At 43.1% G+C, this 18,269-nt stretch overlaps 1 protein-coding gene across 4 annotated transcripts in view; it reads right to left on the reverse strand.

Moving 5' to 3' along the window:
• Positions 1-472: 472 nt before the first annotated feature.
• EDRF1 (erythroid differentiation regulatory factor 1) overlaps positions 473-18,269 on the reverse strand; it is a 41,718-nt gene continuing 23,921 nt past the window's right edge. For 2 of the 4 annotated variants that reach the window (XM_044382247.3, XM_026494361.4), the window contains 7 exons: positions 16,642-16,865; positions 14,460-14,618; positions 14,141-14,290; positions 12,768-12,921; positions 10,793-10,908; positions 9,772-9,923; positions 473-1,307 (listed from right to left, as the gene is read on the reverse strand). In XM_044382247.3, the coding sequence (XP_044238182.1) occupies positions 1,151-1,307; positions 9,772-9,923; positions 10,793-10,908; positions 12,768-12,921; positions 14,141-14,290; positions 14,460-14,618; positions 16,642-16,865 (1,112 nt within the window). In that variant the 3' untranslated portion in view covers positions 473-1,150. The remainder of the gene's footprint in view (positions 1,308-9,771; positions 9,924-10,792; positions 10,909-12,767; positions 12,922-14,140; positions 14,291-14,459; positions 14,619-16,641; positions 16,866-18,269) is intronic. The other 2 variants (XM_026494362.4, XM_048219070.2) reach the window with 1 other exon arrangement.

An 18,269-nucleotide genomic window follows, 5' to 3' on the forward strand; every position in this document is an offset into this window, starting at 1 on the left:
CCAGCGAGGTGTGGCTGCTGAGCGGAGGGCATCCGTAGGATCTACAGGGAAAGGGGTCTGCGGATGGCATGAAGGATGTCAGGGTGCCCCTCAGGGCCAGGCCCGCGGACTCGGAGGCAGGGCAGGCGCTTGTCTACAAAGGCCTCATGCACCCAAGTCCCAACCATCCACCCGACAGGAAAGCGTATGCTTTATTTCTGTTCCATTTCCTTGAAACAGATTTCAGTAGGACAGGACAAGCACAGCGTCACACGCTGTGGGCCTGGAAAAAAAGAGAGGCTGTTCGTCCGAGACTGGACAGGAGCTGCGCAGCAGCAGTGGTGAACGACGAGTGTGACGTTCTAGTGAGAACTTAGTGAGTGGCACAATTTTATTTTTAGTGTTTTAATATTTCTTTTGTAAAAGTCATTCATTAAACCAGTTCAAATCAAAACTCAAAGTGAAAAAGGTGAAATGGAAAAACACAAAGACATTTTAAATAAATAATTTATTTATTCAAAATAGTTTTCTTACCTTATTCACAGTTTCAAGTTTAAAATGAAAAAAAAAAAAAAAAGGCTGGGGGGGAGTAGTACCTATTCTTAATCAACTGTCATACGAAGTCAAAGAAAAGCGGATCCTTTCAGAACATGCACTAAATACAGACACCCGCACAATGGCCAGTCTCCACCAAACCCGCCCCGAAGCGAAGGACGGGCTTCCTCCTGTGCGACTGCGGAGACCCTGCAGGTGCACACAGCGTTTCTCGAACCCACGTGAACCACTAAAATCATTGGGATAAGTCCCCTTGACCAAAGTAACATCATCCAAAGTAAGTATTACCTTAAACCCACGTAGCTTAACATACTTCAAACTGTCTACAAGTGTACCGGCGCCACAGCAAGTCTAACGCGGAGGCACCACGTACGTCTCAAAGAAACACACGCTGGGAGCTCCGAGTCCGACTGATTTTAGCACTTCGATGAAGAAGTCAAAGACCTCGACCATGACTTGTCTGCCACGGGAAAAGAGAACTCTGCGTTTCCACTGCCGGGCCCGCTGGGAGTGGCTACTTCCCTCGGATTTAATGACACGAAGCACCGAATGGACATACCAGCCCCCGAGAGCAGAAGGCACTGAGCATCTCCGCGGCCGGAGCCTCGGGCGCGAGTCACTGCACGCCGCCGCCGCGAGCAAGCTGATCCAGCAAATGGATGAGAACGTCGATTCTTTCCAGAAGGGTGGCATTTTTGTTAGCAGTAGCTCTCAAAAGCTGCGAGTAAATCTGCTTGTTGGTTTTGAGGACTACATCTTCTTCAGTATTACTGCTGCGTTCAAACAAAAAGAAGGGAAGTGCACGGCGGTGCCCACCAACAATTCAAGAAGAAATCCAAACAGTAAACAGCAACAGCCCTTCACTCTGCACAGGGAAGCAGGTGCTCTATTCACGTTCAGTCCATACTCACCTTCTTGCACCCGCTGCTTAGAGGCCTGTCTGTGGACATTTACTTAGAACCAACGTTCCTTCTCTTTACAAGTGTCTGAGTGCCTCCCGTGTAGTGGGAACGGCTTCTGGCAGAGGCCAGGCCAAGAGTCCCCTCCCTCTCAGCACCTGTGTTCCACTGAGGCAGGAGTGGGGCGGGGGTGGGGGGGGGGAGAGACGTGCATTGGCCGAGAAAAAAACAGCGTGTCAGATGAGACACGCTGTGAAGAAAATCCAACGGAGACAGGCTGAGGAGGGCATGGAAAGCTCTCCGATATTTTCTCCCTCCTCTGTGCTGAGCCCGACACCCCTCAGATCAAACAGCCTGAATGTGGGACTACTCTCCGTGGGGCTAGAATTGTGCCGGACTGAAGCCCAGGCTCCAGACTCGGGAGCAGCTGCACCTCGCTGCCCGGGCCACTTCCTGGGAAGAACGCCCCCCAGGGGCAGGCTCCCAGAGGACTCCACTTAGAAAGTATTTCAGTGAAGACTTAGTTGTTTGGCCTGAAAAAAGGTCCCCCATAGGACAGATGAGTGGGTTATATTTATGTTACTAGTAGAAAAGACTACTAATTGCATGGCAGTTCATCTCCAACACCCTTTTCTAACCGAGTCCAGATGCAGTACAGACCCTCTGGCCACACGTGACTAGCTCCTGCTCCCAGGGGCTCGTCTCCTCACGTGTGCACGTCTGCATCAGAAGCACGTGATAACCACTGCCTCAGAAGGGCAAGGACTTGGAACATTCCTACCCTACAGATGTAAAAACCAAGGCCCAGGAGGGCTAACTAATTTGGACTGAGATCAAAACATTATATTCTCTGACTTCAAATGCTATGTTCTTTCCATTCACCAACAAGCAAATGTTCTGCTTTTGCCGAGTGCCCATCAGGCTGGCCAGAGAGCAAACCAGCGGTCTAGAACCTCCCTCTGGTGCACATCAAGGCTCGGGCTAGGACGACGACTCCTCTTCTTCATGGCTCCACTCACTCCTCCTCAACGGGACCCACCTGTCCAGACTGGGGCTGACCACAGGCCAGGCTGAAAGAGTGTGGGTCCCACACACCGCTCTCTAGAAACCCGTTTCTCTTAGTCCTACTTCTTTTATCAGGCAAATCTCTCTTCCTTTCAAACCACCCATGGCACAGTAAAAGTGATAGTTCAAAATGCATTCACTATCTACAGTTTGGGCCTAAGAGGGCTATGTTTTAATTTCTGGGTGGGGCTGACATTTATAAAACCTCTGATAACCTTATAAGAAATTTAAACTCCTGACAAATCAAGGCAGTAGTACTTAACAATCAGAACCAGTGCTCCAAAAATGAATTTTTCTTCATGGACAGTGATACCACATTTTAGCTGGGGGCCTAAAGATCACGGATGACTGCTGGGATTATAAATTTAAAACCCTTTCAGATTTGTTCTGATCCTAATTCTGACTCTTAAATCTTAATCGTCCAATTTTTCTTTTTTTAAAAAGATTTTATTCATTTGAGAGAAAGAGAGCGCACAAGCAGGGGGAGTGGCAGGCAGAGGGAGAGAACCTGGTTTCCTCCTGAGCAGGGAGCTCGACTGGGCCCTGGCATCATGACCTGAGCCGAAGGTAGGTGCTTCACCGATTGAGGCACCCAGGTGCCCCCATCTTCCAATTTCTACAAATGATTCCCATCCTTAATCAACTCTCATCAATAGTCTCACTGAACCATGAACTCTAACAAGACAGGTCCCAACATTTCATTGGTTTATTTTTCCAAAGGCAACTAACATTCCTTTATTTTCCTTTTAATAATCTTAACCAAATATTAAATGTACATATTAATGGCCAGGAACAGCCCATAAAGCTAAAAGATCTGCTCTTTGTACCATGGTCAAGGGCTTTCCAAACCCTCAGTGATTACTTCTATTTTTCATAGTTTCTCATTCTATGAAACCCCAAAGCCATCGAAAAAAGGTCAAGAGGCTCCAATCTGCTAAAGCGATGAATATTAAAATACAGTACAAGAGTACTATATTTCTTCATTCAAAAAGAAAACACAACCCAACAGACTAAACAAGCATTTCTAGCAGGACAACAATGGTTGTCTTAAGAGGAAGTTGTGATAAGAGCATTCTAAGAAAATTAAGATTTTTAATCACTAAGTTTTTTTTTTTTTTTTTAAAGCAGGTTGTGGTGGATAGAGAATAATCAAAACAAAAGACAAGCATATGATGTCCTTTCTTTTAAAGTCTAGTTCTGGGACTTTCTTTTAAAGTCTAGTTCTGGGGCACCTGGGTGGCTGAGTCAATTAAGCATCTGCCTTTTCTCAGGTCATGAACCCAGGGTCCTGGGATGGAGCCCTGAATCTGCTTCTCCCTCTCCTGCTGCCCCTTCTCCCCCCACTAGTGCTCTCTTTCACATAATTAAACAAAAACAAAAAGTTCTGATCTCCCTTTACTCCACACAGGAACACTCACGGATCGTGGTGACAGAAGGGCCTCAGCACCAGAGGCCTCCCTCCTTACAATAAGCTCCCATGTTTTCATGTGCGATCAGTGACACAGGAGAGACACCAGTCACTGACCTGGTAACCAATTTCTCTGTGTTTTGAAGCCTATCAAAATATAAACTGTATAAACATAAATATCACATTTAATAGTCTTTTATTTAATAAACCTTGAAAAAAACACAAATTAGCTAAACAGGACTTTATGCATCATACATGAAAACTTCAGATTGCATTTTTTTCAACAGGATATTAATAACCTCAAAAACAGGTTAGAAGACCCTTCACTAAAATAAAAATTACTGAAGCCATACCCTCAGGACAGTTTTGTTTAAGATTTAATTTATTTCTTAGAGTGTGCACGAGTGTGTGGGGATGGGGGAGAAAGAACCTTAACAGGCTCCGGGCCCAGTGCAGAACAGGACTGGCGGCTCGATCTCACGACCCTGAGACCACAATCTGAGCTGAAACCAAGAGCTGAACACGTAACCGACTGAGCCACCCAGGCACCCCGACAGTTATGTTTATAAAAGATACTGTAAGACTGAACTATCACCTGTTAGCTAACTACTCAAATCATCAATTTGTGAAAATCAGTGAATCACTGTTTCTCACATATCCTATGTTTATATTGCCACCTTGTGGAAACCAAGAAAAAATAAAATTTACCCGCTGTTGTTAAACAGGAAAAGCCCTAAGTTTTTCAACTGTCTGTCACTACTTGCACTGTCTCCTCTGCCTTTTAGTTCTTTGGTTCTTCAGAGATGGGCATACCTGCTGAACCACAGTGCACGTATCAGTACTCCGTGTGGGGTCCAGGGACAGCACATCCAGCGGCCGCCCAGGATGGACAGGGTACTGGGACGGCACTGCACCTAAGACTGAGTGCTCCTCCCCAAAGAAAGTCTCCTCGGGCCACAGAGAAGTATCTGAAAGCATTTACTGGAAAGGGTTTCTTCTCAGAATGTAGATGGCAGGAAAAAGTATCATTCCCATCCTTCTGACAAACACAGCAACACAAAGCAGAACAAACTACAAGTGCGTGACTTTGCATGAATCTATCGAAGAGCTGGGGTCGCTGGGCAAGCAAAGACTCTGAAAACTAGGGACGGACAGGGAGACAGGGAAGTACTTCCTCGCCTGGGGCAGATGCAGCCAGATACCCAGATACTGCTAAGGATTTAGCTAAAATAGTTAATGAGCTAGGAGAGGCTGAGTGAGGGCTGGTGAAGGAGTGCGGGGCCCCTGGGGGCTGCAGATACCGGATGAGTTCACCTTGTCTGGTAGGCTTTTTTTCAAGGACCCTACCAGATGGCTCACATAAAAAACTGGTGAGAGCCCTAAGAAAGCGACCTCCCTGCAGGCTGGGCAAGGGGGCCAGCTAGGGCTACAGGAGGGCAGGCAGCTCCACGCAGACCCTTTTCTCCAAGGAATGAAAGCCTTCATCTGCAGGGACTCGTCAAGGGAGAGGAAGGCAACAAGTAATGGCAGCCTTACCGCACTGGTCAAAGTCAATGCAGATAAAGCCGTGAACAGAAAAAACCACCCTACCCCGGGGGTGGGGCAGGAGCTGTGTGAGGCCACACACCTGGGACTCAGGGACCCAGCTTCTGCCTAAGACTGAGGCTTACCCAAAACAACTGAGAAGGCCTGGCCCACCCTCCTCCCCTCCCTAGCAGGCTAGAAGCATTGAAGGACAAGCAGGAGTGGAATATAGCTGAGAGAGCTGGAAGAGAGGGAAGAGACCCTCTCTGAGCTACCACACACCTTCCTTAGGAAAATCCTGAAACTAAAGGTGGAGGAGACATTCAGAAAAGCCCTCTGCAGACGTGCTCCACACTAACCACAGGCACTGCTGGCGGAACTTGAAGGCTGCTGGACATGAAAAGTAACCACAGCAACAAAAAAATCTCAACCACAGCTCAGCTCCAGGCTAGAAAAATGAATTCAACCCCCCATACTAAAGGCCTAGCATGGGACAGGTGTAAGAACCTTCCAGGCATGAAAATTATTTACCTCAGGCTGAGATGTCCAGTTTCATAACTATGAGATGTAGAAAGATAAGGGAACAACACATGCCAAGAGACGAAGACTCAACAGAACCAGACTCAGATATGACACAGATGTTGGAACTACCCGATAGGTGATTTAAAATGACGATGATTAATATATTAAAAGGCTCAAGCAGAAAATGTGGACAATGTGCAGGATCAGAATGGTCACTTCAGCAGAGACGGAACCTACAAAAAACCCAATGGGAATACCAGAAATGAGGAACACAGTGAAGAGAGACAGAGAATACCTTTGACAAGTTCAACTGTACATGACACAAAAGTAAGAATCCGTGAACTTGAAGACAGGTTAGCACAGGTACAACTGGCACCACAGAGAAAGAAGAGAGAATGGAACAGAAGAAATAAAAATACCAAGGAGGGAAGGAGACATCACAACACACCCAAGAATATCATGTTCAAACTGCTGGGGGGGTAGGGGGGAGAAAAATCTTGAAAGCAGCTGGAGGAAAAAAGGGCACATTATATACCTAAGAACAAAGGTAAGAATCAGAGCAGGCTCCTTGTCAGAGGACACGCAAGCCAGAAGGCAAGGGAGGGACATCCTTCAAGTGTGGGACAAAAAGGTCTGTCAACCTAGAACTCCATACCCAGCTAAAACATCTCCCAAAGCTGACGGAGGAACAAAGACTTTCTCAGACAATCAAAATGGATGAATTCTTTGCTGGTACTGGTTAAAGGAAGTTCTTCATGCAGAAGGAATAGGACATCAGACAGAAAATGGTATCTGTACCAAGAAGAGCACTAGATATGGAATAAACGAAGGTACGATAAATTCATATAAAAATAAGTTGTTCTCTTATTCTTAACTGCTCTAAGGGGTAACTATCTAAAGCAGAAACAGAAGTACTGTACTATTTGTAACATATGTAAAAGTGAAATGAATGGCAACACAACTGATGAGAGGGAAGAACCGGGAGTGACTATCTGAAGGTCTTCATACAACATGTGAGGCCACAGAATATCACATGAAAGTGGCCTCTGCGTAAAGATGTAAATCTAAACCCCAGGTCAAACACGAAAACATTTAAAAAACTGTATAAATAGTAAATCAATAGTAAAATAAAATGCAATCATAGAAAATGCTCAATTAACTCGAGAAGACGGAAAAGACAAAACAGCTAGCAAGATGATAGATTTTATCTAACTATATTTATAATCACCTTAAATGTGAATGGTCTGAGGACACCAATTATAAGTTTGGATTAAAAAAAGCAAGACCCAATTATATATGTCATTTATAAGAATCTCACTTTTACTAAAAATGGCATAGTTAGGTTAAAAGAAAGAAAAAAACATTAACCAAAAGAAAGCTGAGTAGCTATATTAAGATAAAAAGTGGGTATCACATGATAAGGGGTCAATTCTCTAAGACAGAACAATCCTAAATGTGTATACATCTGGGTCCACATCAAAACAGAGGAAACAAAACTGACAGAACCAAAAAGAAAAAACAGATGAATCCACAACTATACTTGGAGAATTCCAGTCCTTAGTAATTGATAAAACAAGCAACTAGAAAGTCAGTAAGAATACAGAAGACCTGAATAATACTATAAACCAACTTAATTGAAATTTCCAGGACACTCTATCCAAGACAGCAGGATACCCATATACTTCAAGTGCACATGGAAAGACAAACCATATCCTAGGCAACACAAACGTACACTAATGTGAAAGAAGAGAAGCCATACGAAGTTAAGGTCTCATCACATAATGGAATTACTAGTAATCCATAATAAATATTATCTGGAAAGTCCCACTATCTAGAAACTAAGCAGCATGCTTCTAAATAACACAGGGGTCAAAGAGGAAGTTTCAGGGGCTATCAAAAATTAGTATTAAACCGAAAGAAAAAGAAAATACATTTGTGAGATGTAGCAAAAGCAGAGTAAAATTTACAGTAGATGCTTATATTAGAAAAGAGAAAGGATCTCAAGTCAATAATCTACGCTTCCACTTTAAGAAATAAGTATAAGAGCAAATTAAACTCACAATAAGCAGAAAAGGTATATAGATAAATGTATAAATCAACGACACTGAGAATAGAAAAACAACGGGGAAAAAAAATTCAATCGAATATGCCAGTTCTTCAGAAAGATCAATAAAATTGATGAACTCCTCATCAGACTAACCAAGGAAAAAAAAGACAAAAGTTGGCAATATCAGGAATGAAAAGAGGGCTATCACTACAAACACCGTAAGACATTAAGAGGATATATGGAAATATGTGAACCTATACATCAGACAACGGCTAAAACAGACATTCATCCCTCAAGAAGTCAACCTGAATAGTATTTTATCTACGAAAAGAAATGAAGCTCATTGTGAAAAACTTTCAATAAAGCCAACTCTAGGTTAAGATAATTTCACTAGTAAATTCTAACAAACCTTTAGGGAAGAAACAATAACTCTATGCTTCTAAAAACTAGAAGAGGAAACACTTGCAAATCGATTTCATAAGGTCAGCGCTGCTCTTGTGCTGAAAGCAGACAAAACCACTACAAGACCAGAACTGCGATCACACTACAGGAGGGGACCATCCTCACAGACAGACACAAAAGTCCTCAACACAGTGTAAGGACGCAGAATCCCAGGGATCCTAAGAATGACACATGCCAACAAAGTCGAGTTTATCTCAGGAACGCAAAGCTGGTTTAACATTCAAAAAAACTCAATGAGCTCCAGCACATCGAGAGACTAAAGAAGGAAAACCATGTGGTCATTTCAACGTGTGTACCATTAAACGTCTGACAAAAATTCCACATCCATTCATGATAAAAACTAGGAACAGAAGGGAACATTCTCAGCTTGATAAAGGCACCTACAAAAACCCACGGCTGATGCTACACTTACTACAGCAAGCTTTCTCCCTGAGCTCTAAGGAAGGGGCGGAGCAGGGGCTACCACAAAGTAGCAGCAAGAGGGAATGACGGAACTGCTCTGTGTCATGATTTCCGCAGGAGAGACATGTCTGTGTTTGTCCAAGCTTGAAGGACTACATACCACCAAAAGTAAATTTTACTCTATGTAAACTAAAACACAGAGACAAAGCACCTGAAGATTATAAACTGATAAAACACACATAGAATAACTGGTAACAATGTATGTGTAGGGTGATTTTTTCCCCCTATTTTCCAAGTTTTGTAATATGGCCAGATTGTACTTATATTTTAAAAAAAGAATGACATATTATTTATGTCTTCCTGATCTAGTACTTACTATTAGAACTTCAAATTAAATTAATAATGCCACCATATGAACTCTGGCAAACAACAGAATTGTAGAAACTGACATAGGTGTATGAGAACCTTGTGCTGAGACGCTCACACTTCTCACTAAGTTTTGGGCTTTACAGAGATTTCGATGCTCTGTTGTCTCCTTCCTACTAGTGCATTTGGTGCTATCAAAACTGTAGTCCTGACTTCCCATTAAAGACAACGGAGAGTTACTAAAAACAGTTGAAGTCTTCATTCCAGGGTCAGTTACCGGTCTCAGGGAAAACATTATAACCAGTAGAGTATTTATTCTTAGGAAGCAAGATCTGTGTCTATAGTTCCAATATGTAGTAGGCCACACGGAGAGGAGTCTCATCTGATTTACCAAGTCAGGCAAGAGCACCACTTAAAATCCCCGATCACCCACATGAAAGACAGAATGAATACAACCTATCTTTTTGTATGGTCAGTAGAGATTACCTTTCTACAGGTAAGGCGCTGGAAAAGAAATTTCCACAAAGAACCATTGGCTTTACCTTGTTTTCTTCTTAGTTGAAGACAGCAGCTTGATGGACTGAAGGAGAAGGAACGACAACCGAGACTCAAATATACTGAGGAGCTTGATCACTTCTTCTCGATTAAGACTAGGAGAGGAATCAGCAGCTGGAGTGGACTCATCACTCTTAGGCTGAAAACAACAAGAAGTGACTTCACCTAAGCTAGCCGACAGTGACAGCTTCATAGTGAAGTGAAGGGACCACAGTTTCATTCACCCAGTAAACTTTTTAGCCAAAAACAAAACAAAAAGGAAACCCCAGGTCATTTATTTTCCTCCAGGCACAGCCTGTTGGTGGCAGAAGCCCGGAGATCACTCTGACAAACTAAAACCTGTGAAAAATGTCTCACATCTAACAGAGACTTATGGAGAAGAAATTAATCCCAAACAGCAATCTCCTACTTTGTAACACTGCACAGTAAAGGAGCAAGATGGAAACGGGCACGGTGCAGGGCTGGACAAACCAGGGGTGGAGAAGGTAACAGGCTGGTGGACCATGGGGGACTCAGGGAAGTTTTCAGCAACAGCAGGAGGCAGCAAGAACGCTGGAATGCCAGGCAAACCAGAAATGCTTTCCAAGGAGCTTAAGCCCATTCATTGTTCAAATGCTCCCTGGCAGTTTAGTAGAAATTATAAAAGAGCTATGTACCTCTTTCTTTCTTAAAAACAAACAGAATAACAATAAAAAAGAACAAAAAAAGCAAAAGGAAAACACAACAGAGACGTTATGCTACTGGGGTCTTAGTAAGCTCTATGTGGTTATTTAAAGAAAAAAATTTTAATATAAAAGATATAATTCCAACTTAAAGAGTCTAATAATTCCACCAAGAAAACACAACAGATCACTGTTAATGTGTTTTATGCAAAGCACATATATGTATGTATATGTCCATATATACATATACACACATAACACACATACACACACATATGCTCACGTATACGTTCACCCTTTAGCTTAAGACACACAAAAAACAAAGATAAATATTTTCTCCATTTACCTGGTCAAACTCCTCTACAAGTTCCTTTCTGATGAGCTGGAATGCATGCTTAGTTCTCACCATTATATCAAGAGCCCCAGATAGTGTTTTTAATTTTCCAACATTGCTATTCTGACCTAGAGTGTTAAACACAAAAATGATCATTCCTTTGAATATAAATCTAGAAATCCATCCAATGTCAATGTATTAATAAAAACTGATTTTCAAATGCTGTAAAAGTAGCTCATGAGAATCTAAACAAATTTTCTAAAATCCAACTTTTAGTAATTATCCCTAGGTAAAAATATTAAGTCTAGACAAAGCAATAAATAACAATTGTCTCCCTGCCTCACCATTTGGTTCTGTCAGGGTGGGAACATAACCGATCTGAAATAAGACCCGAGTGTTAGGTCAAAGAAAGCAGCTGGTACAAGTCTGGTCCAAAGGCCCCCAGCTGTTTACATTACTTTACTCAGGTACTCAATTTTTAAACAGTTTTTAGAAGGAAAATTAACCATACTTATCATCTTAGCAAATTTGTTCCCAGTCTCTGTTTTTATGAAAATAATGCCTGTTCTCTTGAAGGAATTCAAACATGGCAGAAAATTCAAAGATGCAAATGAAAAAAGGTCGTCCAAAACCCACCCCCCAGAAAGTTTATCCTGCCATCTAGTATACACTGGCAAAAAGTTAAAAATACTTTTAGTAAAAAAAAAAACTTTTTTTTTTAGGAGGGGTGGGGGGAGGGAAGGACAGAAGGAGAGGGAGAGAAAGTCTCACGCAGACTTCACACTGAGTGTGGAGTGTGACGTGGGACTCGATCTCATGACCCTGAGATCACAACCTCAGCCGAAATCAAGAGTCGGACACTTAACTGTGCAACGCAGGTGTCGTAGTAAAAAATATTTTTAAAAAACTGTTTCAGGTAGGGGCGCCTGGGTGGCTCAGTTGTTAAGCGTCTGCCTTCGGCTCAGGTGTGATCCTGGAGTCCTGGGATCGAGCCCCGCCATCGGGCCCCCTGCTCCACTGGGAGCCTGCTTCTTCCTCTCCCACTCCCCCTGCCTGTGTTCCCTCTCTCGCTGGCTGTCTCTCTCTCTCTCTGTCAAATAAGTAAATAAAATCTTTAAAAAACAAAAACAAAAAAACAACAAAAAACTGTTTCAGGTAATACATTCTCAAAATGTATAAAGTCTGAATCAGAAAGCAGCGAAAGCCTTCCTCCTGGGCCCCCAGGTGCCGACCCCAGAGGCAGCAACGCTATCACTTTCCTGTGCATCTGACAGGGATATGCTACTGAAAGAGTCATCTACCTGGTTAAGTATTTTATTTATTTAAATTTTATACAAAGGAACAACTGAAGTAAAATCTAATGAACAGCTGTACTTCAAAGAAACGCTTCTTGTTTCTTTGCCACACGAGCGCTATTTCTGCAAGGACCGCTTCTGCAGAAGGGGAGCAGGTGGGCAAGAGCGAGAGAACTCAGGACACACGTTCAGTGCGGAGCGGCAACTCCCTCCCCGCTGTGGCCTCTACCCTAATGGAGCCCGCTCTTCGGCCTGCCTGCCTCCTCCCTCCCCTTCCCGCAGAGCTCTACCTTGCATGGGATCTACGTTCTAGTTCCCTATTCCACAGCTGCCCGTACCCACTGTAGGTTAACAGAATTCAGTGGGACCACTGCTTCTCCCTTCCTATGCTGCTCCTGATGACTTACATCTCTAATGGTCTCAACTGACTCGTCACATTTTTTTTCCAAATAAGAAAGCATGGGCTATATTTCAGTATTTCTTTGAACATAAATAGGTCACAGAACATAATCAAATCCATTTTCTAAACTTCAAAAAAGTGGCCCCTACCCAAAGCCATTAACTATGGGCAAATGAAAAAGAAAACAATCTTGTTTACATTCAAGAGAGATCCCCAGGTCTGCCTCATGCTAAGACGGTCCAGCAGGAAGTCAGCGCACACAAATCTGCGAAATGAGGAAGTGGGGACTTACTGGTCATTTGGAATTCTGCAAACGCCACCCTTTCCAGCTGTACTCGAAGCAGCTCACAGGGAGCGTCTTTGAGAAGCTGAAAAAGCTTAACAGCTTTGCTATAGTGAAGATCGGCCAGCACCCGGTGCTGCTTCCTAAGATGTTCGTCACCAACCTAGAGTCAAACAGAAAATAAAAAGACAAATCTTAAAGCTTGGGTTTCACAGTAACTACTTCACCAAGTCTCTGACTGGATCACTAAATGTTCTGTAGTGGCATTATTTTTCTAGAAGTCTTACAGTTAGATATTTAATCCACTTTTGGTTAATTGTTGTCTATCAGGTGCCGCAGGAGTCCAACTCCATTGCCTTGCATGTGGACTTCCAGCTGTCCTGGCACTACCTGCTGAAACGACAATGCTTTCCCCGTTGTGCTTTCCCCATTGAATGCTCAAGCTTGCTTCTGCCTCGAGGATATTAGGCCATCTGGGCAGCCTGAATTTTGGTTAGGACCTCCTGGGGCAAGGGGAAGAGAGTCCAGGGCCAATTTAAAGTGAAAGAAATCCTCTCTGATTATCAAGCTGGACCTCACAGGACAATATTCTCAGAACAAGGGCACCTAGAAGGCGGCCCATGCCCTAGGGACTGCAAGGTAAGCTGTCTTGGTCCTGAGCTAAGAAAAGGGAAACACCACCACAAACAAAAAAACATTCCTGAGAAACTTCAAACACAAGACTCCTTGGCAGAAGCCATGCCACCGCTCTGGAGGAAGGTACCTTCAACCTAGGCCTCTATTTATTCGTAGACACACATGCATCTGAGTGCCAGGACTCATGTACAAGGCCGTTCACAGCCGATTACTTCTAATAACCTCACACTGAAAGCACCCAGAAGTTCAGGAATCACAAAACGGACAAATACACTGTGATATATTCATTGAATGAATACTCGTGAACCGAGAAAATGCACCAACCAGGAGGAACCTCAGAAACACTGTGCCTAGTGAAAGGCAGTAAACCACGGAATATGTACAGTATGATCTGTCCTACAAAGCTCACCACCCAGTAAAATGTAAACACACTGTTTAAGTGGTAAAACAGAAAGGGTGTGGACATACTGGAAAATCCAGGAAACCAGTTACTCTGGATAGGTCTGGAGGGAGACTTGGTGGGCAGGGGGCGGTGCACAGAGGCTAATTTTGCAGACTAACACCCAATCAATTACAGTAGAGAAAAACAGGCAGCACAGGCGAGAGGGGAAACTGACCTACACTGCAAGTTTTTCTAAAGCAGCTAATAGAATAGATGGCATTTAAATAGATACTGAAATATAAGAAAAACACCCAGAACACTTTTAAATGGACTTGGCATTGAACTTAAGTTGGAACGGCAATACCTGATTTCTCAGACAACTGTGGTACATGGACGCCAGCCTGTGATGGATGGTCGCGGCTCGATACTGACAAAGAGGCTGTCGAGCAGACGCTGAGTCCACATCACAGTATTTCAGGGACTTCATCATAGCCTCGCTGACTTCTTTTTCAATCTGTTTTGTTTTTGTTTTTTTTTTTAAGGAGGAGGAGAAAAAAAATGACAAGTCTATAATCTTAAATAAAAATATTTAAATACTGCTTGTTACAGAAAATATGCTCAATATCTGTTAAAGGCAAAAACAGAGCTGAAGAGCTCTTTTATAGCACTACAAATATTACTACCTGCTCCTGAGCTTTCCTAGACAATGGAGCATAATCTTGCTGTAGAGTTGCCATCGTGAAGTAAGTAGTGGACAATTCCCAATTCACTGAATCCCAAACAGCCGGGTGTATGTCTCGTGTTCCCAGTGACCTCAGAGCTTTCAAATAGTAATCAACAGCCTGGTGAGACAGGGAAAGATACAGTTCTGACTCAGTCTAAAGCTATGCCAACAACATATGAAAATAAAACATATTATTTAAAATCCCCCAGATGTTAATTTAATGTGGGAACAATTTACAGAAGAGCAGTATTATGAGGAAAGGAAAAAACCTTATCAAAGAACCTGTTTCAATGAGGCAAGCCATTTCAAGGGGACTGCACGCCACGCCACATTTCCACAGCGAGTCCAGCATTAGCCTTAGTGCTTTCTGACTCATGCTCGGGGATGCCTTTCCTTCCTCTGGTTTTTTCCTTTCTAAATGAAGATTTGGTCTACGGCCATACCACCCTGAATGCGGCCGATCTCGTCTAAATGAAGATTTGTTTATGTAACTAGAAAGCTAGAAAAAAATCACTTGATGAGTCTAAGGATAAAAAATTGCTGGATCTGACTGTAAAAAGCAGCAACTCCCGCCACCCTTTACCACCCCAGCCTGAAGAACATGGTCATTATATTTAAGCATATAAAATCACATTTAAGTCCATCACCTAGCAATAATTTCTACGTTTCTTGTATCTATCTACTTTCTGTGTATCTATAAACTTAAAAAAAACTATAAAAAGGTCACTTTTATTTTAAAATCTCCCATGCCATGGGGCACCTGGGTGGTGCAATTGGTTAAGTATCTGACTCCTGGTTTTGGCTCAGGTGGTAATCTCAGGGTTGTGAGATCGAGCCCTGCGTCTGGCTCTGTGCTCAGCAGGTAGTCTGCTTGTCTCTCTCTCTCCCTTTCCCTGCCTCTGCCTCCTCCTCCCATACTCGGGCTCTAGTAAATTAAAAAAAAAAAAAAAAAAAAAAAAAAATCTCCCACGCCATGAACATTCTTCACTAGTACTCAAATAGCTGTGAAGTACTTGTTAAAGGAGAGCTCTTATGGCACCTGGGGGGCTCAGTCGGTTAAGCACCTGACTCTTGGTTTTGGCTCAGGTCATGATCTCAGGGTCCTGACATGGAGCCCCACTGTTGGGTCTGCACACTTAATGGAGTCTGCTTGTCCTTCTCCCTCCCCCTCTGCCCCGCCCTCGAATAAATAAAATCTTAAAAAAAAAAAAAGGAGAGCTCTTATTCCTTGCACCATCTCCAACACTGGATGTTACCACTTGCAGAAATACCTGGAGACTGGATAGACAAAAGAAACTCAATTTTTAAATTTCATAAAAGTTTAAAATTTGAAATTTCTTACATATTATTTTTAACATGTATGAATTTTTTTGTTCAGGATTATTTGCCCCTTAATGAGCACCAGGTATTATATAAGACTGATGAATCACAGACCTATACCTCTGAAACCAATAATACACTATATGTTAATTAAAAAAAAATTTAAAAGATTATTTGCCCTTTTTTTCTATTTGGACAGTTTATTTTCAGTGATTATTTTATTTATTTTTAAAATAAGCACTATACCCAACGTGGGGCTTGAACTACAACCCCAAGACCAAGAGTCATGTGCTCTACCAACTGAGCCAGCCAGGCGCCCCTTCAATGGTTCTTAACTCTTCTTTATATATAAAGGATTTATCAACCTCTGATCTGTCCCATGTTATCAATTTTTTGACTACATTAGGATTTGCTTTTCAATTTTGCTTTCTGTTGTGCATTTAGAAATCATTATTTTTACACATTATGTATCCATGGTTTACTGTGATCCCTGCCCATTGTGTCATGCTGGGAAAGTCCTGTCCCGTCTCATCACACGAAGCTCCTCCTCCACTTTCTCAGTTACCCTTCTCCACGTCAGCCTTTAATCCACCTGACGTCTTCTCTGCTTACGCCAACACAAGTCAGTGAATAATCATCTTTTCAATATGCCACCTTCAACACAAAATTCTCACATTCTCGGGCCGGTCTCTTAAGTGTTTTGTCTGTCTCCTGTGCCATCACCACAGCTCTAGTTTTAGAATATTTTCATGGAGCAATGGCAAAGGTAAATGACAATTAGGTGTAATGGGTGAGGTCCGACATGCAAGCAAATGTGTTACCTTATTGTAATACAAGCCTTCTTCCGGTGAGAATTCCCGCTTAAATTCATCGCCGGCACCACAGTGCGCCTGCGCACAAATCCGCATGAGTCTCCCCGTGTTACACAACAGAAGGGCAGCATTTGTGGCATCATCAATTGACTCAAAGTTGTGAATTCCTTTTTCAAAACAAGAAAAGCTTTTTTTCCACAACTGTTGCTCCGCAGTAGACACACTTTTGCTCACTGCACAAAAAAAGAGAAAGAAAACCACCTGTAAGCAGACTTCAATGTCAACCCCCTGTGTGTCCCAGGAATGGATGAAGGCAGGACAGGGACAGGATGGCTAAGGAACCAGCTACGTGCAGCCATCGCAGTGACCTGCTCTCACTGTACCCCCTTCAAATTCATGGCAAGGCCCTAACCCCAAAGTTTTGGAGACAGGGCCTTTAAAGAGGTAATTAAAGTTATACCAGGTCATAAGATGGGGCCCGGATCCCACATGACTGGTGTTCTTCTAAGAGAAACACACCAGTGCGCACACACAGAAGACCAGGTAAGGGCACAGGGAGAAGGTAGCCATCCGCAAGCATGGAGAGAGGCCTCAGAAAAGCCCAAACTTGCTGGCACCTTGATCTTGGACTTCCAGCTTCCAACTTGTGAAAAGTACGATTTCTGTCATTTAAGCCACCCGATCTGGGGTTATTTTGTTATGGCAGCCTGAGCAGACTCATATAATACTCAAACATGGCCCTCGTTCACTCTGAACGGACGGATACGAAAACGAACAAACAAAAACATCGGAGCAAAGGCCTATTTCATAAACATTCAAAACACGTGGTCCCATGGGGTTTTAAGAGGTATGACCTGGGTTGTATCTGAATTCTCCTAGGTTTCTGACGACCACTTTGCATGCTCCTTCACGCACTTCCTCCTCCAGAGGCACCTTCAAAGCACAGCTTCTTATTTCTCAAGAGTATATACATGTATATTAACAAAACACTTTAAAAAGCTTGACCCCCTCATACGTCCAGTGTCAAGACAAGTTCACAGACTACCAGGCACACACACTTCCCCAACTTACCTGCCGTCCTCCGTTCTACCGCGGCCCTGTTCCGTCCTCCCACTGGGTGGTCTTGACATCCCCAGCTTTCTCATGGATCCAACTATCCCCTTCCCACATCATCTGAGTGATCCCCAACCTACATCTTGCTAACCCAAACAGCTCTAAGTCCAGGTTTTAACCAGCAACTGAGCGAGACCTTCACTCGCATGTCCTCATGTATCTCAAACCCGACATGGGCCCAGCTGAATCCCTTATCCTCTGCCTGAATCATAAAAGACCACTTGCTGCTACTCGCACTATCCACTGGACGCTGCATTTCTAGTCCTTCTCAATGCTGCCTAATCAGTCTGGATAGCACCCCCTTCCCCGCATCTGCCTGCTGATATCCTAGGTCGTGTACCCATCTGCTCAAACCACACCTTCTTCCCAAAAACCCTCAAAAAACCCCACAACTTCAATAAACATCTCCTTTCCCCACTTTTCTATTGTACTGCATATGTGCTTATGGCATTTTCCAAAGATTTGTATTTCTTTTATTTTTTTTTTTTAAGACTTTTTATTTTTACGTAATCTCTATACCCAGC

Source organism: Ursus arctos, unplaced genomic scaffold, assembly GCF_023065955.2.
Source record: "Ursus arctos isolate Adak ecotype North America unplaced genomic scaffold, UrsArc2.0 scaffold_7, whole genome shotgun sequence".
NCBI classification, from domain to species: Eukaryota; Metazoa; Chordata; class Mammalia; order Carnivora; family Ursidae; genus Ursus; species Ursus arctos.